Source organism: Dasypus novemcinctus, chromosome 18, assembly GCF_030445035.2.
Source record: "Dasypus novemcinctus isolate mDasNov1 chromosome 18, mDasNov1.1.hap2, whole genome shotgun sequence".
In the NCBI taxonomy this organism is placed as follows: Eukaryota; Metazoa; Chordata; class Mammalia; order Cingulata; family Dasypodidae; genus Dasypus; species Dasypus novemcinctus.
Window position 1 is genome coordinate 80,111,365 of NC_080690.1, and position 22,581 is coordinate 80,133,945.

Consider the following 22,581-nt stretch of genomic DNA (forward strand, 5'->3'; position numbering starts at 1 on the left):
TGTGGAAGAGAGGGACTCAGTTGCTTGAGCCCCCTCAGCTCCCCGGTCTGCTGCGTCTCTATCTCCCTTTGTTGGGTCATCTTGCTGCAGCAGCTCTCCGCGGTGCGGGCCAGCTTGTCTTCACCAGGAGACCCCGGGAATGGAACCTGGGGCCTCCCATGTAGTAGACAAGAGTCCAATCGCTTGAGCCACATCCACTTCCCCCAAGTCATCTGACGAGCAAAGCAAACCATGCCGCCCACCTCTGAAAGACCCCCAGGGATTCTTGCTGAACCTAGAGTACAGTTCCAGCTCCTTACAACCTGCTTTTGGGCCAGGTCTCCTACTTCCTCCCAACCACACAAGCCGCTCACTCTCCCCTCCAGCCACACCAGCTCCTGGCTCTTCTAGGAACACACTAAGTCTATTCCTGCCCCAGGACCTTTGCAACTTGGATTTCTCCTGCCTGGGATTCTCTTCCCCTATCTCTGCAAGCCTCATTCCTTCTCATCTCTCAGTTACAGCTCAAACGTCATCTCAGGGAGGCCCTTTTAAATTATCTCACCACCTTCCTGGTTTCCTCCCACTGGTAACTGCTTTATTCCTTTTGTTTGTCTGCTTTCTTGTTCAGACAGGGAGCCATGGGCTCCTGAGACCCCAAGATCATCATCTAACCTGGAAGGATTCTCCCCCTGGATTTAGAGACAGGCTTCCTTCCTGGTGCCTAGCAGGTCACATTTCTTCTCAGAAGCCCAGTTTCCTCATTTGTCAACTGGGAATAATAATTGTGCCTGTCTTAGGAGCAGTTGTGTGGTTGTTGTTATTGTTGACAATCATAACCTGTAGTGCTTTCTTTATACAGAAGCCCTCACACACCACACATATTGGACTCACACACAAGAAATCCCTGAATTCCTTTGAGGAAATTCTAAATATCTCATAGATAGGGAGCAGATATGGCTCAAGCAGGTGGGCATCTGCCGCCCACGTGGGAGGTCCCAAGTTCAGTTCCCATTGCCTCCTAAAGAAGATGAACAGATGCAATGAACTGACACAACAAGGAGACGCAGCAAACAGTGAGCAGATGTGACTCAAGCGGTAGGGTACCTGCCTCCCACAGGCAGGTACCTCCTTAAAAAAAAGAAGAGGGAAGCAGATTTGGCTCAACTGATAGAGTGTCCGCCTACAATATGGGAGGTCCAGGGTTCAAACCCAGGGCCTCCCTGACCCATGTGGACCTGGCCCACACGCAGAGCTGCCGCGTGCAAGGAGTGCTGTGTTAAAGCAGGGATGTCCCCCGCATAGGGGAGCCCCACGCACAAGGAGTGCGCCCTGCATGGAGAGCTGCCCTGCACGAAAAAGCACAGCCCGCCCAGGAGTGGCGCCACACACACAGAGAGCTGACGCAGCAAGATGACGCAACAAAAAGAGACACAGATTTCCTTGCCACTGACAAGAATGCAAGTGGACACAGAAGAACACACAGCGAATGGACCCAGAGAGCAGACAATGGGGGGAGAGAAATAAATAAATAAATTAATTAATTAAAAAGATGCGCAGACAACAAGCAGACACTGCAAACAGACACAATGAGCAAACAGAGAGCAGATACTGCAAGCAGACGAGTGGAAACAATGAGCAGACAGATGAGGGAGTCATATGGGGGGACCTCATAGACATCATATGGGGTGTAACTGACTTGATTTCCCTTTCCCCATTGGCTACCCAGAAGCTCAGGGGCCAGTTTGTTCTCTGTCCAGACCACATGGGAGAACTTTTTGCCTCACGACCCACTTAAGCTGCTGTCCAAGAGAAGCTCTTGCCCTATTCCCTGGACCTTGGCCAGCCACCTGGCATCCTGCCTGGAGGAGGTGAGGGAGAACCGGCAGAACAACAACCCTCCTAGACAGCCTGGGAAGCAGTTAACTGAAGGAGTGAGGGGAAGCCGACCCCTGGCGTCCCCCGCCTGCGCTGCCCGTCCCCTGTGCCTGGAGCTGTCCTCCTCCGACTGTGGCCCACTTTGCTTGCTGGAGAAGAGGGTGCTGGGAGGTGGGGTCTGTTCTGGTCCCCAGAATCCAACAGAAGCCAGCGCACGGCAGCCCTCGGGGGGTACAGAATGGATGGCAGGGAGGGGGGAGGGAGGGAGAAAACAGGGTATGAAAGTCTAGGTGAACGGTGAACGAGGGGGTGAGTGGACACAGTCATGGACAAGCCAGTGAACCCCCACACCTCCCAGCACAAGTTTTCAGGTGAGGAAAGCTCAGAAGGGGAGCGAATGAATGAATGAATGAATGAGTGGGTGATGGATGGATGAGTGGGCTGGTGAGTGTCCCTGCACTCCCAAGCCTGGGAATGAGGTTTCCCCGGGGTCCCCTGCCCCACCCCACCCCCCGCACCCCACCGAAGTGCACAGGGCCAGGCCACCAGGGCTGCTGAGTGTTTATTTGGTCCCGGGGGGTAGTGTGGGGGTCAGACTGGAACCAAGAACGACCCTGTGAATGAGGAGGGCGGTGTGGGGGGAAGGGGCTGGAGAACGGGTCACTGATTGTCCAAGGCAGAGAGGGGCTTCTGGTGTGTGTGTGCGAGGAGGGGGGCCAAGCTGAGAAGGCAGGGAGGGGTCAGGTGGCTGGGGAGGGGGGCGGGCGGAGAAGGCTTAGCGATGGGCCCCAGCTCGGCTTGGGCCGGGGCCGGGCATCCGGGGTCAGGAGCCAGCGTGAGGACTGGCCCGGGGCTGGGGACTGGGGCTGGCGTCAGGGCACGGGCAGCGGCCTGGCGCGGTCCGGGGGCCGCAGCGAGTGCCACTGGGCGATGGGCCGCCGGGGGTTGCCCAGCATGTCTGCCCAGTGCCGCAGGCCCGCCCCCGCCGGCCGCGGAGCCCACGGCCACCCTGCCGATGGCCTCGTTCTTGCCCCAGCTTGTCATAGTCCAGCACGGTCAGCTCCACCTGCACCTTCTGGGGGGGGCGGGGGGGGAAGGGACGGCGTTGCTAAGGGCATCCTCCCCCTTAGCAACCAGAGGGCTCCGAGATGGGGAGGGAGTGCGAGGTAGAAGGGCCCGGAGAGCCTGGGGTCTCCTCCTGCCAGCCAAATTTCCAAGCAGGGTGTGAGCCCCGCTGCTCAGGGGGCTGGGAGCCCCCTTGGAGGAGCAGATTCCTAAGGGGCCAGACCTCCAGGGCGCCCAGGTGGGTGGGGGGGCCCGGTCTGGGGGTTCCTAAAGGGCTGCCGGAAAATCTCTTTTCCTCAGTGACCCCTGGTCTGGCCGGAGGCGGAGAGGAGCCGGGCTCTAAGGAGCGCCTCCCCGTGGGGGCCTCCTGGAAGGCGGGGACCCCGGGGCTTCGGGGCTCGGGCAGGGCGGGGCTGCGCGCACTCTGCACCTGCTCGCAGGGCACCTCGAAGCTGAAGGGCCTCGCTTGTAGTAGGGGTTCAGCGTGTTCTTTCTTGATGGTGGTTTTTTCTTTCGCACCTTTTTGCCCCCCTGCAGCAGGTGCACCTTGACGTACGGGTCTGGGGGGAGGGGGGACGGGCAGATCAGACCCCCGCACTACCCTGTGGGCAGCCTGGGCCGCCCGCTGCCCCAAGAGACCCTCAGAGCCCAGAAACTGCCGGGATCTCAGGCAGAGATCCATCCCCCCCCCTTTGCGTCGCTTCCCGCGCACCTGACAAGCCCCCTACGTCCATCTTCTTCAGGTTTTTCGCCTCCAGGACGATCACGGTGAGCTTCCCGGCCGTGGGGACGTAGCGGAGGGAGAAGCAGATGTCCCCCAGCTTCTCCTGCTAAAAGAAGGCGAGGCGCCCACCCCCCACTCCCGTGTCCACCCTCCTCTCCCACCTCACTCCTCGCCCTGGCCTTGGAATGGAACGGCCCAGAGTTAGGCACTCGGTGGTACGGCCCAAGGGTCCGGGGCTCGGCGGCTGGAAGGCTGGGAGCCTTTGGGGTCCCTGTCCTGAGAGTGGCCGGGGGCTGGGGGGGCGGGGCTCTCACGCACCTCCTCCCGCGGGGCCGCCTGCAGCTCCCGCCAGGCCAGCAGCGGCCGCCCCAAGTCCACCGTGCTCATGGGACGCGCACTTCCCCGATGGCGTCGTTGCGGGAGAAGCGGTCAAAGTCGTACACGGCCATGACCAGTACCCTGCCCCCCCAGCTCCACGTAGGGGACCTGCCGGAGCGGGAGGAGAGAGTCAGAGCGCAGGCAGCGCGCAGCACAGCGAAGGTGGGCAGGACAGCAAGGGCTCCCCGGGGCGTCAAGGGGTCACTGGAACCCAGACGGGACAGGCGTAGCCCAGGCCAGAGGTGCCCCAGAGCGGCAACCGGAGGCCCAGTGGAATGACCCCAGGAGCTGGGAGCTGCCACGCCGGGCTGGGGCTGCCTCCAGGAGAAGCTGGAGGGGGTGGTCCCCAGGGTGGCCTGAGGGCGGGCAGGAGCTCACCTTGAAGGCGAAGTTCTCCCCGAAGTGTGGGTTCAGCGTCTGCCGGTGCACCTTGGTCTCGTGCCGCCTCCGCTTGTCTGGCAGCAGGTAGACACTCACGTAGGGGGTCCGAGGAGCCACCCAGGTCCAAGGCCGCTAAACCCTTGGCCTGAAGGACGCCCACCAGCAGCTGCGGGGGCCCAGCCGCAGTGAGGGGCGGCAACCCCTGGACGCTCTCTCCAAAGCCTCCCCTCCACCACACCTACCTGGCCACTCTGGAAATCATAGTCCAGTGAGTACTGCAGGTGTCCTAGCTCACGCTTCTCTGCCACCTGCTGCCCTGGTCCAGACTGCACGGGCTCCAGCTCCTCCACTTCTGGCTGCACCTTAGGGAGCCAGGGGCGAAGGCAGGTGAAGTCTTCCTCCGAGAGGAGTATCTTCCATGAACAGACCGCAAGGATTCACACATCCCTTGGGCTAAACCTGAGCACTTGAGGCCCTTCAGTCTAAGCAGAGAGTTGGCATTTGGCTAGTGAGGTCTGCCCTGAGCAGGGACTAGGCGTAGTAACTGCTGTGCCAGTATGTTTGATTAGTCATGTCTGCCATGGGTAGGCAATTAGAAGTGGGTGACATATATGCAGCGTGCTTGCCAATTTGAACAAGTGCTGCTATGGGAGAGTTAAATGATGATCCACACTGTACTGTGTGAAATTTCAGGTGCTGTTTGTTACTGCATCCTGGCCAAGCCTATCCTGACTAATGCATCAATGAAAATGTGTCAACAAAAAGCTTAATCCTGCCCACTGAAAAAAATACAGATTTTATTTCACATGCTACTGGATGTATTGGGTGGCTGATTTTTGCCACAGCAAAACAAAGAGAAGAAAGGGCATATTTACTGTGTATTTGCCCTTCTGAAGCAGAATGACAAAAATCACAGGCTTCTCATTAACCTAGGTCAGCAATTCTCAAAATTTTAGTGTGAATCAGAATCTCCCTGAGCAGCATAGTCAAATGGGGACACAAGAGATTTGATTCAGCAGGTCTGGCACAGAGTGTCCAGACATTGCATTTTCAATAAGGACCCCAGGTGGTCCTTGAACATTTTTTGGCCTAGGGGATAGGGCATAGAGCTGGATACTGGCCCCTAGAGGACATTCTTTATGGGGTAATAATGAAAACAGATGTTTGTTGAGAAGGAAGGAGGGGAACGACTAGTGACCGGCCATGAACTTGAGACTCAGAAAGGATAGGGACCTTCCCAAGGTTACACATCTGGGAAATGGTCCCTCTGGGCTGGAAACCTGGTGCTCTCTGGCTGCCAAGCAAATGTCACTCCACTCTGTACGCAGTGGCCTAATGCTCCGAGTCTTGAACCAGTGGCCTTTTATTTTCCACGCCCATGGCCTCTCCCAACTCAGATTTCCTCCTCTCGGGAATGCCATGCCAACCTCCTGGTCTGCTTGTCCCAAATCCACAAGTGTCCCAGAGGATTCATCCTAACACCCATCTGGCCCTGTCCCTCTCTTGCTCAAAACTCTTCTGTGGCTCCCAGTTGCCCTCTTTTTGTGGAGAACCTTCACTCCAGAGCACAGTATATCTATACTCTACACCCCGGCCATTCTGAAAATGGCTCACTGTCCCCAGATGTGCCTGAGGGCTGGATCCCAAGCCTCAGCTTCCTGATCCTCCTCCTGTTGCCTGAAGCATCCTTCTCTGCTCAAGGCAGCTGTTTGCCCCTTGACTCAGAGGTCACCTCCTCCAGAGAGTCTCCGCTGATGCTCTAGGCCATGGGAGCCTTCTCTTGAGCGCCCATAATTCCCTGTTCTGCCTCGAATATGGCACACATCCCCCTCCACTGTGAGTGTGTGTGCCAGAGCTGGACTCCCCCACCAGACCAGGAGCTTCCTGGAGAGCAGCGACGAGGTCTGACCCATCTCTGGGTCCCGGGGGCCCAGCTTAGGGCTAGCACATAGGAGATGAGCAAATGAAGTGGGGTAGGGGCAAAGGGGCAGGGCGGGGCTGGGCCCAGCCGCACCTTATCCAGGTAACTCTGGCCCAGCTCCTTCACTTCCTGCAGGTGCACCTGGGCTTCAGCCTGCCTCTTCTTGCCCGCCCGCCTCCGACAATGCTTCCGGAAGAGGCAGAAACAGCAGCTGGAGATGAGGAGGCCCGAGACCAGCACGACTGCGGCCAGGGCCAGGGGGGCACTGCAGGGGGTGGGGGGTGAGGAGACAAGGTGAACTGAGACCCTGGGAAGGAAGCTGGACCGCTCAGGTCAGGTTACATGAGCAGGCGGCAGTCCCGGCCTTGTTTTTCCCTGCAGCCGCTTCCAGTCCAGTTACTCCGTGTTTTGCGTCCAGCCGATGCCCCTATAACACTAGTCGATACCCTAACCCAGGCTGACACCAGCCAGATTTTCTTGCCTATTCATTCCGACTCCCTCCTTTCTCCCACCCCCTTCCTCACGTCTGCCCAAACCCTGGTCCTTTTAGAAGAAGCCCTGCCCCCTCCCCGCCTCGCTTTCGCCATCCATAAAGAGGAAGGAGAGGTGGACCTTCCAATTCACCAACCCCAGTGCCATCCCATTCCACGACCCTCGATCCGATCCGGGGTTTCCTTCCATCTCGCCCCCCCCCCCCCGCCCCCACACCTCCTGTGCTTCGCTTTCCAGCCCGGGGTTCCCACCTGCCTCCCCACCCGGCTTCGCCAGCCCGCCAGGCCGGCCCCGCGCCGAGCGCAGGCCGGGGGAAGCGCCAGGCGCCCTCCCTGCTCGGGCCCCGCTCACCCGGGCCGTGGCCGAGGCGGCTGGAGTCCGGAGGCGCGGCGGGCGCCGCAGGCCCGGGGGGTCGCGGGCTCCGGGAACATGGGCGCGGCGTGCTGCGGTCCTCTCTGCGGGGGCACTCGGGCACCCTAGCCCCCCGCCCCCCCCCATGCAGCCAATGAGGCCAAGCCACACAGGACTTTTGCTGGAGTTGGGGTTCCCAGATCTAGCCCCATCCCAAAGGGACGCCCCCCCTCCAAGGCACCCCAGGGACCCCGCTGACTTCTGGCCCCTTCCCCCCCCTCCCCTCCCCGGCGCCTGAACCGGAAGTGGGCGGAGGAGGGCGTGGGAACCATCCCGGGGTGGCTCGGACAGGGTGGGGAGCACCGCTGGTTGCCGGGGCAACAGGCTGTTGCCACGACAACGGGCGGGGCTGACGCCCGGGAGCTGCTTCCCGGCGGGCTCCGGCCCGCCCTGTCCGGCCTGGGACCCCAGACCCTGACCCCCGCGGGCCTCGGAGGGTGAGGGGACGGCCCGTGGCCCCGCGCGCCACGCCTGGCCCTGGGTGTGGAGACGCAGGCTCCCCCTCCCCGCCTTGCGGGGCCCGCCGGGGCCTCCGCTCGCCCCCCACATCCTCTTCGGCCAGTCCGCGCCCCGCACCTGTTCTCGTGGCCGCCCTGGCTCTCCGCTTCTCTCTTGACCCCAAATGGACGCGCCTTCCTGTATCCGCCCGCGCCGGCTCTGCCCGCCCCTCGCCTGCCGTCAGCCCTCGGCTCCCGGGGTCCCTCCCTCGCGCCCCCTGCCTGCCCCGCCCTTCCCGCCCGCCCTTTGTCTCCGCACCTGCCTCTAAGTCCCGGTGCCCCCGTCTTCCGGCTCCAACCCCCCCATCAGAGCCCCTCCCGCCCTCTAGGTGGGGGTGAGGACGGGGCTTCGGAGGCGCTGCCGGCGGCTCCTACCTGCCGGACGCGGCCTCCCCGGAGGCAGAGGCGCGGGGCGCGCGGCCGCCGGGTCCCCGCACGCGGCCGGGGGCGCTGTCCCCCGGTGCTGACCGCGGCGTCGGCGGGGCGGGGCGCCCGAGCGGAGCCGGGCCGTGTGTGGCGCGCGCGTGTGTGTGCGCGCGTGTGTGCGCGCGCGTGTGTGTGCGCGCGTGTGTGTGCGCGCGCGTGCCAGGCTCGGCCCGGGTAGGCGCCAGGCCCCCCCCCTTCTCCCCGCCCCTTGCCGGGAAACCGCGATGCTGGCGCCCACGGATGGTTCTCGCGGGGCCCGGGATTCTCCGCCGTCGGGCGCCCACCCGATCCCCTCCTCCCCAGACTGCAGCGCTTCAGCCCTCCACGCCCCCCTAACTCCAGGCCCAGCAGGCAAGCCCCCACGCCCCGAGCTCCAGGGAGGAGCCCGGACCCCCCACCTTCTCGCAGGTGCCAAGTTTTGGGTCCCTCTGGCTCTCTCCTTAGGGCTCAGCACCTAGATTTCAGAAACTCCACCCCCGGCCCAATGTTATTTCCCGACCCAGGAACCCACTGGGGCAATCGGCTCCTGGGAGAAGAGTGATTTAATAAATTATGGGAGGGAAAGAACAATATGTACAGGCAGCGGAGGCGCAGGGGCCTCCGACCGGATCCTCTCAACCCAGCTCGGGCAAGACTGATGAGGTTTCTAAAGAAAAGCTGGACAGGCTGCCGCCTGCCCCTGCCCCCGCCGCTGGGATTCTGGGCCTTGGAATTCCAGCCTCCCTGAGACCCTGGAGCCCGGGACCGCTCCTCCTCCTTCAAGGAACTAGGAAGTCCCAGCTCCCGCCCGTCTCCTCCCCCCAGGGCCCAGGCCCGCCTCCCGCCGCTGGGGGGCACGAGTCTGGGCTGAGCGGGAAGGAGAGCTCCAGCCTGGTCCACGCGCCCGCCGCCTCAGGCCTCCTGCTCTTGGGCCTGGAGGGGCGGCCAGGTTCTCGTAGATCAGGCTGGACACGTTCTCATACGTGGGCCCCTTCTCGGCCGGGGCTGGGGCTGGGGGTGGCTGCTGGAGGAACCGCAAGATACACTGGTGCAGAAACACGTACTGGGCCTGGGGAGGGGGGAGAGGGCGGTAGGGCCGGGGCCTCTTCTCAGCCCCGGCCCCGCAGCCCCCCGGCCCCGCACCGCCTGGTCACCTCCGTCTGCACCATCAAGGGGCGGCTCGCCCTCATCTTCCTCACGAAGGTGAAGGGCGCCACGAGGCCCTGGGAGCCCAGCTGCCGCAGCAGGACGTCCAGGGCGATGAGGGTGCCGGTGCGGCCCACGCCAGCGCTGGACGGGGCGAGGAAGGGGTCAGGCCCCCGAGGGGGGTGTTGAAACTGGAGGGGTCTGTTTGCGGGGCACCCGGGGGCCGTGGTGTTCGGTGAGATGCCGGGGGACCCCGTTGACGCGGGGAGTTAATGATGCGGCACCTCTGTTTCGAGGGAGTTTCTCAGCTGCTTGGCCCTCCCCAGGCGAGGAGCAGAGGGGAGATAAGGGGGGGCAGAGCGGGGTTCACACACGGACGAGCCCCAGGGTGGTAACCCTGACCGCAGGCAGGATCCGTCCCACACGGGGCGGGGGGGCACGGACGCTGTGCCGGCGGCACCTCCAGAGGCCGCGGCCCAGCAGAGGGCAGAGGCCCGCCCGGCCCAGGCGGGACGCACCAAGCTCTGCCCCTGGATCTCCTCGCTGCGAAATCCCTCTGCCGTGAGGCTCTGCCGACGGGGCGAGCTTGGGGCTAAGACGCTTGCATCACACAACTGACACACGGGTTTCCATCGGCGTGGACTGTCACCAAAAGCAGAGCCCCAGCCCCAGAGGACTGCCCCCTGGGGGAAGCCCCCCTCACCCCCTGCGATTGATGGATTCGGCGACCTCTCAAAAAGGGAGGCCTCAGGTAAATGTCTGGACAGTAATTGAGGGCGTGGGGCCCCAGCGCCTGAGCCCAGGCAGGTGCTTTAAATGGTTCTCAAAAGCGGCGGCTGCGTGCTCCTGCGGCTCCTTCCTTCCTTCTCCGCATTTGCTTCTGCCCCATTTGCCTCTCTATCTTTGTTTCTTCTTTTCGTCCTTTTCCTCATTCTCTCAATGTGCTTCACTGCCTCCTGCACCTCTTCCCCCACCTCCTCCCCACCTTCACTTCCTCCTCCCCACCTCCCCCACCCCTCCTCCCCTCCCCTCCCCTTCCCCCTGCCCTCTTCCCCCACTCCCACCCCCACCTCCTCCTCCTCCCCCACCTCCTCTTTCCTTCCACCTTCTCGACTCATTCCCGGGAACCCGCATAACCCCCTCTTCTGAGTCCTGAGGGGAGGCTTTGTCCGGGAGGGGGGCCGGGCAGGTTCTCACCTGCAGTGCACAATGGGCGGGCCTCCTTCCCCCGCGCTCTCATCCAGCCACTGCCGGAGCACCCTCCAGAAGGCCAGCAAGGGGTCTGGGGAGTGGGGGACGCCGTGGTCTGGCCAGGACATGTAGTGGAACTGACGGACGGACAGAGCCTTCTGCTTGTCCATCTAGAAGGAAGGAGGGTCTGGTGAGGGCGACTTGGGGAGGGGCAGGGGGCTGGGATCTGTGACCGGTGGGGACCCCTGGGAGTACTGAGGTCCCTCGGAGGAGCGGGAAGAAGCTCGCACCCCATGGCGCGGTCCGGGGGCTGCCCGGAATGCCACGGGGTGGGGGGCCGAGGGGGGCGCTCACGTGGAAGAGCTGCAGGTCCCGCACGGTCCAGTGCTCCTTCTCCTCCTCACCCAGCACGGCCACCCGCAGGAGGCCATGGGTGCAGGGCTGAGCGTCCAGAGGCCAGTAATGCTCGCACTTGACCTGGGGCAGGGCTGGGGTCAGAGGCGCCCGACGCACCCTCCCCGAGGCCCTTCTGTCCGGTGCCGGGAACGGGGCCCGCCCCCGGGCACCCGGGGGTGGGATCACCCCACCAGGGGGCCCCTCCCTCCTGGCCCAGCGGGTGGTCCTCGTGGGAGCCGAGTCAGAGGTGGGGCCCTCCTCAGGGAGGGGCTGGGCCGGGTCTCCCCTGCGGTCGGGGTCGCGGCTGGACCGCCCCTCACCCGGCCCGACTCCACGCAGTTGGTCAGCATGACCAAGGTGCGGCTCTGCTGCTCCCACACCAGGCGCCAGAAGTCGCCCACCGTCTGGGGCAGGGGGCCCTGGGCCGCGATGAACTCCTGGCTGCTCCAGAGACCCTGGCGGAGGAGGGCAGGGGGCTGTGACGGTCCCCCCGGGTCCCCGGCGTGCCCGGCTGGGTCGGCAGCCCCCGGCCCCCGCCCCGTCCTCACCGGCATGAAGCTGGCGTTGATGTAGTCCGAGCCCGGCTCCCCGGGGAGGGGCTGCAGGGGCACCCGGGACCAGTCATCTAGGGGAGGGGCCCGCGTTAGGCAGGCGGGGCGGCGCGCCCCAGGGAGGGGGTGGCGGGCGCGCGGGGGCCGGGGCGGGGCGCGGGGAGACTCACAGGGCAGCACGTTCCGGTAGCGGTTCTTGGCGCTGTTCTCTGGCTTGGAGGCCACCACCTGGGAGTGATCCTCGCTCTCCAGGGTGAGTTGCTGGGGGAGGCAGAGGGGGCCGTGGGGGCCGGAGCGCCTCTCCCTTGCCGCGAGGGCACCCCGGGTGGAATCGCGGGCCCCACAAAGCCACGGTCAAGCCCTGGCCCCGGTGCCCTGGAGCGGACTCGGCTGAGAATGGGATCTTCTAAGACCCTGCTCAGACGAGGCCACCTGGAACCCTGGGGGCCCTCCGCCCATACGGTCTTTATAAGGCGAAGGAAATGGAGACGCAGTCGGGAGAAGCGGGAGAGAGAGGGGAAGGGGCATACCCAAGGAGAGCCAAGGACGCGGTCACAGCACTGCAGACCCCCGAGGCTGGACGTCCAGCCCCAAACCGCCAGGCGGGGGGGGTCCTCTCGCGAAAGCCCCTCCCCGGGCGTACCTGTCCTAGCAGCCCAGGCGAACTGGGGCTTGCTGAAATACCCATCTCCATTTTACGAGATTTCACTGTCTCGAAAGGGCCACCGTGCCTGGGGCTCTCTACTATCTAACGAAATCCATGCCGTGCGCCCACCGATTCCCAGAGCAGTGGAGAGGTGGGGCGGGTCTTGGGGGCCGGCGGGCCCCTGTGCCCTCACCCACCTGGTACTCCTCTGCAAAGCCGTAGTGGCTGTCCCTCTCGTTCTCCCTGACGTGGTCGGCAAAGTCTTCCGCAAGGATGTCTCCTGAGACGCTGGGGGCGGGGGGTATGGAAGGAAGGGTTAGCATCCTCTCTCCCTGCTCTCTGGGGCTACAGAAAAGCTGTTTCTCTCCACTAAAGGCCCTCCCTTGCTTCCAGGCTCTGAGTCCAAGCCCTTCCACCTTCGCAGGGACCTCCAGCCCCCAGGTCTCCTCTCTCCTCTGTCGGTACCAGCTCTTCTTTCTCTTCCACTCGTAAACATGCCATACTAAAATATCCCTCCACCCCACGGAGCTCCAGCTCCAGCTCTCTGTCTCTTCCCCTGCACATGCAGACTTCTCTCAAGCGGACCGGTTCCCTCCGCTTCCTCTACCCACCTCACCGTGGCCTGGCTTTGAAACGCCCCCGCTCCCAAGAAACATCTTTTTCCAAAGTCACGTTGACCTCCTGGGCTCTGAATCCAAAGGACACCTCTCTGCCTCCCCTCACCTGGCCACTCACCGTCCTTTTTTTCTAGATCCACCGTCTTCTGGAGCACCCTCTCCTGGTTTGCCGCCTTCCTCTCTGGCTGCTGCTTCTCCATCTCCTCGACTGCCCCTCCTTTCTCTGCCCATCCTACAAGGCAGGTGCTCCCCAGGGTCTATGGCCAAACCTTTTTTCCCTGGACACAGCCTCCTTAGACGGCTTTGTCCACTCCTATAGCTTCACTTTCAACCTACATGTCAGTGACTTCTGAATCTCCCTCACCAGGTCCTACTTCTCACTCTCCTGAGAACAGGTCTCTTTCCCCACCTGCCTCCTGGACACCCCCCCTGCAGGTGCTACAGGGTGGTCTCACCAGGACATCCAAAAATGTGTATTGAGGTTGCTGATCTCAAGATGCTCAGCACACAGGTGGGGCCAGACTTGGAATCGAACAGGTTTAACAATATATTACAGGTGCTGAATGCGACACAGAGTGGGGTGCAGAAGGGTCCATCTTAGTGGTTGTGGGTGCTGGCCAAGACAGGTGCTACAGCAAATAAGTTGGGCCTCAGCTGCTCCCACGTCTGTACTCATTCTACCGCATGCACCTGGATTCCAAGGCCGCTGCCTAGGTTTGGGACTCATCCTTTTGTGCCTGGCCTCCCAGCTTCCCTTATTTCCCCATCCTTTCCTCTCTACCAATCCCACGGTGATCTTTCTCACAGAGATTTGATTATTGATCAATTATGAAAGAGGAGGGAGAGGGATGAAGACGTCTGTGCAAAGTTTCTTCTGAGCCTCAAAACTATTTATCCAACTGTCCATTCAATTCTCCACTTGGATGCCTAATAAGCATCTGAAATTTAACGTGTCTGCAACAGAGCTCCTGATACTTGTCCCAAAATCCGTCCCCCCAAAGTCCTGCTGTATCAAGGCGTGGGGACTCCAGCTGTCCACCTGCTCAGGCCAAAATCCTTGGAATCCCCCGTGAGCCCTCTCTGAATCTCACAGCACATGTCCATTCTTTGGACAGATCCTATTGTGTCATCCTGCAAAATGTACCCAGAATCTGACCACTTCCAACCATCTCCACCTCTTACTATCTTCTCGTCCAAGACACAATCGCCCCTTGCCTGGATTAATATAAACTTCTGCCCTGGTCTCCCTACACTGATGCCTTTGCCTCTTAGATGTGTTAGATGGTGTCACTGGTCTGTTCCAAAACCTTCCAACATCATCTCCCATCTCAGAATAAAGCCATACCTTCATTTTCCACTCCTCTCCCTCCATCGGCCTTGCTCAGGCCCAGCAGTGCTCCACATTCACTAAGCACACCAAGCACGGCCTCTGCCTGCAGTGCCGTTTCCCAACCTATCCACATGGCTCCTTCCCTCATTTTCTTCAAAAGTCATCTTCTTAGTAAGTCTCTGCCTGGACATCCTATCTAAACATTTTATCCCCCCACCTTATCCTACCCCTGATTCCTGCTCTGCCTCCAAGTGTGCCACCTTCTTTATTACCCAGCCTGTTTTTGAACATTCTCTTGCACTAGAATCTGAGAGCATGAGGGCAAGAATCTTGTTTTAATTTCCCAATATTTCCTCAGCACACAGAATGGTGCCTGATGCATACCTGACGCTCATCTAATATTTGTTGAGCGCATGAATGTCTCGGCACTGGGACCAGGGGTGACCCCAAGTCACTGGTCCCATCTGCAGAATGCATGCATCCCTTCCAGGTGGACTCACTGTCCTGGCCTCTGACCAATCGACTGACCAGCAAACATCCGCTGGCCTGACCCAACAGTGGTTCCTCTGGGGGGTCCACAAAACCTTCTGCTCACCTGACGACCAGATCCCTGAAGGCTACTTTCTCCTGGCTCTTCCTTTTCCTGGGAAAGGGACATCAAGAGGGATGAAAGGCTGAGGGAGTGAGGCTGCACCCAGGAATCCTCACCATTCCCCACCTCCACCCCGGGCAGTCCTTCACTCCCTGAGTTTCACCTTCTCTTCAGGAAGAAGATCAGCACGGCCACCAAGGCGAGAAAGAGGAGGACCCCGACTATGGCCCCGGCAATCACTCCTGGGGGCAGAAGGCATCGGGAGCCATTAGTGCAGGTCTTACCTGCTGGGTTCTTGTCTCCATGCTCTACCAAAACCGCTAGCGGGACCAGTGCTAGATCACCTCCCGCCCAAACTGTCGTCTTCGCCTTCCTGTTCTCCAGGAGCCCGGCTCAAAGGCATCTCCCAGGGACCTGGGTGCTGAAGAGCAATCTCTTCTTTGATCCAGGGCAGTGTTTCTCGGCTGGGGCGAGTCAGCTCCCTCTTCCCCCCCCTCCCCCCCGAGGGGACACTGGGCAATGTCTGGGAACACTGTGGGTTGTCACAACCAAAGGGAGAGTGTTACTGGCATCGGGGGTGGGGGGAGGCCAGGGATGGTGCACACGGCAAAGAGTCGTCTGTCCCCAAATGTCCAGAGGGCCACGGGCACGTGCAGCCTTGTGTGTTGTGGACAGGACTGCTGTTTCAGCACCTCGGACAGCGCACGGGACATGGCAGTTATTTATTCCACCGTGAAGGACAGGAAGCCCTCCGTGCCAGGCAGTGGTTTCTCAACCAGAGAAGAGCTTCTCAGCCTCAGCACGTCTGGCCTTCTGGGCTGCTCATTTGCAGACAGGACTGTTCTGTGCACTGCAGGATGCTGAAAGCTTCCCTGGCCTCCACCCACTGGATGCCAGTGGCGCCCTGCCTAGATCTGAGACCTTGTCTTCTCAGGGGTCCTGTTTGGGAGGGGATGGGGCCTTCGGAGGTCTGGTGGCTCTGATGGGGACAGTTCTCCCAGGATCTGTCCTCAGAAGCCTGGTGTGGGGTAAACTCCAGCCAATGCCTCATCTCCACTGGCCAGCTGGTGCCAGGCTGCAGGTTCTCAACAGCCCTGGGTGAGCCTGCTTGTCCACAGGTCCTAGCAGGGCTTTACACAATCTGGGTGGGTGGGGAGGCTGGAGGGCCTCATGGATCTGGAGGGCCACAGAACTGGACTAGAGGCTCTGTCCAAATCCTCCCCTTTGCTAAAGAGACACCCCTCGAATGGGATCCAGTAGAGTCTGGTTTGGAGAAGCACCTACTTATCATTGCCTTGCCAAATTGAAGACCTAATTTTATAAGGGACCCTCATATCTAGAAAGTAAGAGATTGTCCCAAGGATTGGCTAGGCCACAGTAATGGTACATAATCAGAACCTCCCTGAGTGTGAGGCTCAAAGTTCTTCAAGTTATCCTGTTGCCAAATATAAAATGGTGCAACCACTTTGGAAAACAGTCTGGGCAATTCCTCAAATAGTTAAACCTATGTTTCTATATGATCTAGCAACTCTGCTCCTGGGTATACATCCAAGAGAAGTGAAAACATGCGTTCACCCAAAAACTTGTGCAGGAATGTTCATAGCAGCTCTATCCACAAGAGCCAGAAGGTGGAAACAAATGTCCATCAGCTGGCCAATGGATAAACAAGACAAGTTATAGCCAGGCAATAGAATAGTATTCAGCCACAAAAAGGAACAAAGCGCTGACCCACGCTGCAACGTGCAGGAACCTTGAAACGTTATGCTGAGTGAAAGAAGCCAGTTTCAGAGGATCATGTATTGTATGATCCCCTTTTCATGAAATATGCAGAATAGGAACATCTATAGAGACAGAAAGTAGACTAGTGGCTGCCTAGAGCTTGGGGGATGGAAGGATTAGGGGGCGATGCTAAGAAAAGTGGAGTTTCTTTGTGGAGAAATGAAAACGTTCTAAAATTGCTTGTGGTGTTGGATGCACAACCCTGTGCCTATACTAAAAGCCAATGCGTTTTTCACTTTGAGTGGGTGAGTGGTATATCATGTGACTTGTATCTCAATAAAATGATGAAAAAACAGCAACAACAAGAAAAAGAAACAAAAAAGGACCCCATTCCTAGGGCGAGACTCTCTCACCACAGGCCTGGGGGGCTTGGCGAGCGCTCACCACTGCTGCCTCCCTGCGGGGTTCCGCTCACCTGCACTCTCGGTGTAGCAGGTCACAGAGGCAGAGGGGGCCATGACCCCGCCCGACACGGTCCTGAGGGTGGCCAGGTAGGACTGCGCGGGCTGGAGACCTGACACAGACACACCACTCCCACACGATGACCGGTTGTGGGTCTCCTGCCGACCGTCCACCTCCAACGTGAAGGACTCGTAGCCTCCCTGGGGGCAGGACCAGGTCAGGATGACCCCGTAGCCCCCCGAGATGCTGACACAGGAGATGATGGTGACGGAGTCTGGAACTGGGCAGGAGGAACAGGAGGAGTCAGTGAAGGGCCATTCCACCCCCACCCCACCCGTCATGCCCATTCTCTGAGAAAAAGCCCATCCCTTCCTCCCCGAAACCGAAATAGCTCGTCTTCACCTATTTGCTAGCCTCCCCAAATGGTCACAAATGGCATCCCTTAAACTACAACTCCCATGATACCTTGGGCTCTGTATCACTGTAACTCAAAGGGTCATTGCCCCATGACCTGATGGGATTTGTAGTCCATTCAACTCCTGCCCTCAGGTCTGCTCTAAGCCCCGTTCAGGAAGTAGAGGGGGCCCTTTCACCTGTGGCTGCCTGGAGGCTCTGAGTGGGGCTGGACACGTTGTTCTTCTCTGCCCACACGCTGAAGTTGTACAGAGTCCCGGGTTCGAGGGCCTTCACCACATACCGAGTCGCATTGGTCTTATCTGTCTGATTGGCCTGGGCTCCTTGGGGATTTTGTTCCCGCAGGGATTGTGGCCCTCCGGCCCACTGGACTTGGTACACGTAGAACTGAGAGGGGGGGCCTTGAGGGGGGGTCCACGTCAGGGTGACTGAGCTGTTGGTCTGAGTTTCATTCTTCAGATCTGTGACCTTGTTGGGAACTGAGAAGTGTGGGTCAGAGCTCTCACTGCCGACTGCCTCCCTTCGAAGCAGAGCTGAGCTGCCCAGTCATCCATGGCTCTGCGTGCCGAGCAGCCAGAACCCCACGGCCCGGTGGGGGGACCAGGAAACCCTCGCCCTTCCCACCCCCCAGGGACAGCCCTGGGTCCCATCCGCCCCTCTACACATTCTCCCTCCCGCAGTCAGCCCAGGACAGGGCCCTTGTTCACTTTCGGACACTCCAAGTTTCTAGACAGAGCTGCCACCTTGATTGCTCTTAGTCCCAGTGGCCAAGGGTTAAAGAGCCCAGCCCTGGCCATGGGGTAACTGTGGTTCCTCTCGTGCCTGGGAACCCCCCAGGCATGGACTGAGAGGCAGGGAACCCTCTTGAGTCACCTAATTCACTGTGACAAGCTGCTGGTTAGTGTCCGGCTCATGACTTTTTTTGTATCCCGAGGGGCTCTCCCAGGACCCAAAGATCCCATCTCCCAAAGGCCAAAGAGACAACCCCTCTCTGTGAACAGCCCTGGCTATGAGAAAAGACACGCCTGGAACTGGACCTATAAGCCTGATGCCCATCGAGACCAGGCGGTGTCACCTGAGCACTGTTCATTTCAAGGAGGCTGCCAACACCCCCCGCATTTCCTTCCCCTCTGGAACTGGACTGTACCTCACCTGTAGCCCCAGTGAGATTCCGGTCGGCACTGCGGATCCCATTCCTCTCAGCCCAGACAGTGAAGTTGTACTGGCTCCCAGCCTGCAGGTGGTCCACTGTGATCCCAGTCACAGCGGTGCTTCGGTTCTCTTTCACGGGGCCATCCCCCGACCACTGGACCTCATAGGTGTAGGGTGGATGGTCAGGGCCCGGCGGAGCTGTCCACCTCAAGGTGATGGAGCTGTTAGTTTGGTTCTGCATCTTGAGACTTGTCACTGCATTGGGAACTGACAGACACCTCAGCGTCAGGGTTTCCACGTCCCAGTCCCCGAGCGGAGTGTGCTGCTCTGTCCCCGGGCAGCTCCGCTTATTAAGAAACACTTGCGGCAGTGGGACCTGGAGAGGACTGGGCTCCTGCAGCCGCACGCTCAGGGCCAGGAGGCTTCCAGTCATGCTCTCCTCCAGGCAGCGCCGGGCCCCAGGTGTGGCTGCGACGCACCTGGGACACGGGTCCTGTTACACAGCTTAAAGACGCAGAGGACAGAGCCCAGAAGGGCTGAACCTCTCACCAAAATAGGAAGTGGGCCCTGAAGGTTCTCACCTGTGGATGCGTTGAGAGGCTCCCTGGGGCTCGAGGCTCCGTCCTTCTCTGCCCACACCTCAAACTGGTACGAGGTCCCGGGCGCAAGTCCGTCCACGGTGACTCTGGTGTCTGTCGTGTTTCGGGTCTCGTTTCGGCCCCCCTGCCCTGTGCACTGGGCCCAGTAGGTGTAGTTGCCCGGCCCTGGGCCCTCGGGGGCCGTCCAGCTCAGCGTGATGGAGCTGTTGGTCCGACTCTCCACCGCCAGGTGTCTGACTGGGTTGGGGGCTGAAAATAGGGGCGACAGAGAACATGAGTTTTGCATTCTGGTTCATATTTTCCAGCCCATTCTCAACTTCTGGGCCCAGTAGGTGTGGGCTCCATGGCCTAGACCTGCATCTTCCAATATGGTAGCCACAAGCCACCACGTGTGGCCACGGAGCCCGTGAAGTGGGGTTGTCCAAAGTGAGACGTGCCCACGTGTAACTTATACACCAAATCATGAAGAATTCATAGGAAATAAAGAATGTAAATGGTCTTTAATACTTTACTATTGATTACCTGTTGAATTTATAATTTTTGGATACATTGATTTAAATAAAATATATTAAAATGAATCCCCCTTTTTCTGATTTAATGTGGCTGCCAGAAAATTTTAAATTACAAATGAAGTAGAGCAGGTGTAGGTCAGTGAGGGGTTGAGCCCCTACTGGGCACATACAAGGTCCCAGGTTCAATCCCTAGTACCTCATAAAAAAAATAATTTAAAAATAAAAATTATAATAACAACAAAAATAAAATAAAATCACATGTGTGCCTTACGTTGCCTCTATTGGACCACGCCCTCTGGCCCTGGGCTTCTGGACCTTTCTCGTGCATCCACCTGACCGGGGGCCTCAGTTAAGGCAGATCTTCTGAGCAGGGGCCTGAGGCTCCTCGTTCCCAACAGGCCCCAGGTACGGCGGGAGCTGCTGGTCCACGGCCCTCGCCTCCAGAAGGGGGGACGCTCTGGGCCTCCCTCCTCAGGACCGTGGCTTGTTGCAAGGGGGAGGAGAGGCCGTTTCCACGGCGCCCACGCCACCCCCCCAGAGCTCAGGGCACAGGCCTGGCCCTGAGGCAGCCCTGGTCGCTAAGGAGACGCGTTCCCTAGTATTATGGGCTAGATTCCAGGAGCCCTAGACCCTGCCCCACCTCGGAGGCTGGGGGCCCGTGGGCACCTGTTGTGCATCTCCTGAGCCAGCGGCCCCAGGGGGCGCGTCTTTCCTGGGAGCTCAGGGGGTGCCTGGCTCAGCGGAGCCCGAGGAGGCGTGGACCAGAGACCTGCCAGGCTCTCAGCTGGTTCCCAACCACCACCACCACGTCCCTTAAAAAGGGAAGGAAAGGGGACGTGGTGGCCGCCCCTCACCTGTGGATGCGTTGAGAGGCTCCCTGGGGCTCGAGGCTCCGTCCTTCTCTGCCCACACCTCAAACTGGTACGAGGTCCCGGGCTCAAGTCCGTCCACGGTGACTCTGGTGTCTGTCGTGTTTCGGGTCTCGTTTCGGCCCCCCTGCCCTGTGCACTGGGCCCAGTAGGTGTAGTTGCCCGGCCCTGGGCCCTCGGGGGCCGCCCAGCTCAGCGTGATGGAGCTGTTGGTCCGACTCTCCACCGTCAGGTGTCTGACTGGGTTGGGGGCTGGAAATAGGGGAGACAGAGGACATGAGTTTTGCATTCTGGTTCAGATTTTCCAGCCCTTTCTCAACTTCTGGGCCCAGTAGGTGTGGGCTCCATGGCCTAGACCTGCGTCATCCAATATGGCAGCCACGAGCCACCACGTGTGGCCACGGAGCCCGTGAAGTGGGGTTGTCCAGAGTGAGACGTGCCCACGTGTAACTTATACACCAAGTCATGAAGAATTCATAGGAAATAAAGAATGTAGACTGCCTCTTTGATACTTTAAAGGTAAAGATTGAGAGCAGATGTGGCTCAAGCAGTTGAGCGCCTCCTTCCCACATGGGATGTTTGTGGTTTGGTCCATAGTGCCTGCTAAAAACAGAGCAAAACAAAACAAAAAGCAAACAAATGGAAGAAAAAAAACTCTGGGGAGCTGATGTGCCTCAATGGTGGAGCTCTGGCTTCTCACATATGAGGTCTGAGTTTAATCCCTACCCCAATACCTAAAAAAAATTTGATTACCTTTTGAACTGGTAATATTTTAGACATATTGATTTAACTCAAATACATTAAAATTAATCTCCCCAGTTTTGTTCTGTTTTTTTAATGTGGCTGCCAAATACAATTATATATGTAGCAGGGCAGGCGTAGCTCAGTAGTGAGCAGCCTGCTTCACACAAGATCCTGGATTCCATGGGGTGGGGTAGGGTGAGGCGAGGTGAGGTAGAATAATATTATAGAATAGAATAATAGACATTTTTAAAAATTAAAATCATAAATTAAATAAATTAAAATATATTAAAACATATTAAAACAAAAAATAAAATAAAATAAAATCACATGTGTGCCTTACGTTGCCTCTATTGGACCACGCCCTCTAGCCCTGGGCTTCTGGACCTTTCTCGTGCATCCACCTGACCGGGGGCCTCAGTTAAGGCAGATCTGCTGGGCAGGGGCCTGAGGCTCCTCGTTCCCAACAGGCCCCAAGTACGCCGGGAGCTGCTGGTCCACGGCCCTCGCCTCCAGAAGGGGGGACGCTCTGGGCCTCCCTCCTCAAGACCGTGGCTTGTTGCAAGGGGGAGGAGAGGCCGTTTCCACGGCGCCCACGCCACCCCCCAGATCTCAGGGCACGGGCCTGGCCCTGAGGCAGCCCTGGTTGCTAAGGAGACGCGTTCCCTAGTATTATGGGCTAGATTCCAGGAGCCCTAGACCCTGCCCCACCTCGGAGGCTGGGGGCCCGTGGGCACCTGTTGTGCATCTCCTGAGCCAGCGGCCCCAGGGGGCACGTCTCTCCTGGGAGCTCAGGGGGTGCCTGGCTCAGCGGAACCCGAGGAGGCGTGGACCAGAGACCTGCCAGGCTCTCAGCTGGTTCCCAACCACCACCACCACGTCCCTTAAAAAGGGAAGGAAAGGGGACACGGTGGCCGCCCCTCACCTGTGGATGCGTTGAGAGACTCCCTGGGGCTCAAGTCTCCGTCCTTCTCTGCCCACACCTCAAACTGGTACGAGGTCCCGGGCTCAAGTCCGTCCACGGTGACTCTGGTGTCTGTCGTGTTTCGGGTCTCGTTTCGGCCCCCCTGCCCTGTGCACTGGGCCCAATAGGTGTAGTTGCCCGGCCCTGGGCCCTCGGGGGCCGCCCAGCTCAGCGTGATGGAGCTGTTGGTCCGACTCTCCACCGCCAGGTGTCTGACTGGGTTGGGGGCTGGAAATAGGGGAGACAGAGGACATGAGTTTTGGTTTCTGGTTCAGATTTTCCAGCCCTTTCTCAACTTCTGGGTCCAGTGTGTGTGGGCTCGATGGCCTAGACCTGTGTCTTCCAATATGGCAGCCACAAGCTACCACGTGTGGCCACGGAGCATGTGAAGTGGGGTTGTCCAGAGTGAGACGTGCCCACGTGTAACACATACACCACGTCATGAAGAATTGGTAGGAAATAAAGAATGTAAACTGCCTCTTTGATACTTTAAAATATTGATTACCTGTTGAATTTACACTGTGTTGGTTATATTGATTTAAATAAAAT

General features: G+C 59.4%; 2 protein-coding genes across 2 annotated transcripts in view; both read right to left on the minus strand.

The window, feature by feature from the left end:
- Window positions 1-2,564: 2,564 nt before the first annotated feature.
- On the minus strand, window positions 2,565-8,325 carry SYT5 (synaptotagmin 5). The gene is given in 16 exon segments (XM_071209453.1): window positions 2,565-2,840; window positions 2,842-2,889; window positions 2,891-2,929; window positions 3,344-3,379; window positions 3,382-3,482; window positions 3,635-3,749; window positions 3,965-4,038; window positions 4,041-4,113; window positions 4,115-4,132; window positions 4,403-4,507; window positions 4,509-4,571; window positions 4,648-4,767; window positions 6,420-6,580; window positions 6,583-6,591; window positions 7,170-7,227; window positions 7,229-8,325. Coding segments are annotated over 16 exon segments (1,152 nt in total). The 5' UTR covers window positions 7,250-8,325; the 3' UTR covers window positions 2,565-2,729.
- A 351-nt stretch (window positions 8,326-8,676) lies between these two features.
- PTPRH (protein tyrosine phosphatase receptor type H) overlaps window positions 8,677-22,581 on the minus strand; it is a 37,074-nt gene continuing 23,169 nt past the window's right edge. The window contains 16 exon segments of the mRNA XM_058279176.2: window positions 8,677-9,200; window positions 9,286-9,421; window positions 10,475-10,638; window positions 10,823-10,945; window positions 11,185-11,319; window positions 11,413-11,489; window positions 11,586-11,676; window positions 12,259-12,349; window positions 14,604-14,651; window positions 14,764-14,842; window positions 16,795-17,061; window positions 17,375-17,674; window positions 18,348-18,614; window positions 18,929-19,195; window positions 20,313-20,579; window positions 21,994-22,260. Coding sequence (XP_058135159.1) covers window positions 8,919-9,200; window positions 9,286-9,421; window positions 10,475-10,638; window positions 10,823-10,945; window positions 11,185-11,319; window positions 11,413-11,489; window positions 11,586-11,676; window positions 12,259-12,349; window positions 14,604-14,651; window positions 14,764-14,842; window positions 16,795-17,061; window positions 17,375-17,674; window positions 18,348-18,614; window positions 18,929-19,195; window positions 20,313-20,579; window positions 21,994-22,260 — 2,861 coding nt within the window. The 3' untranslated portion in view covers window positions 8,677-8,918.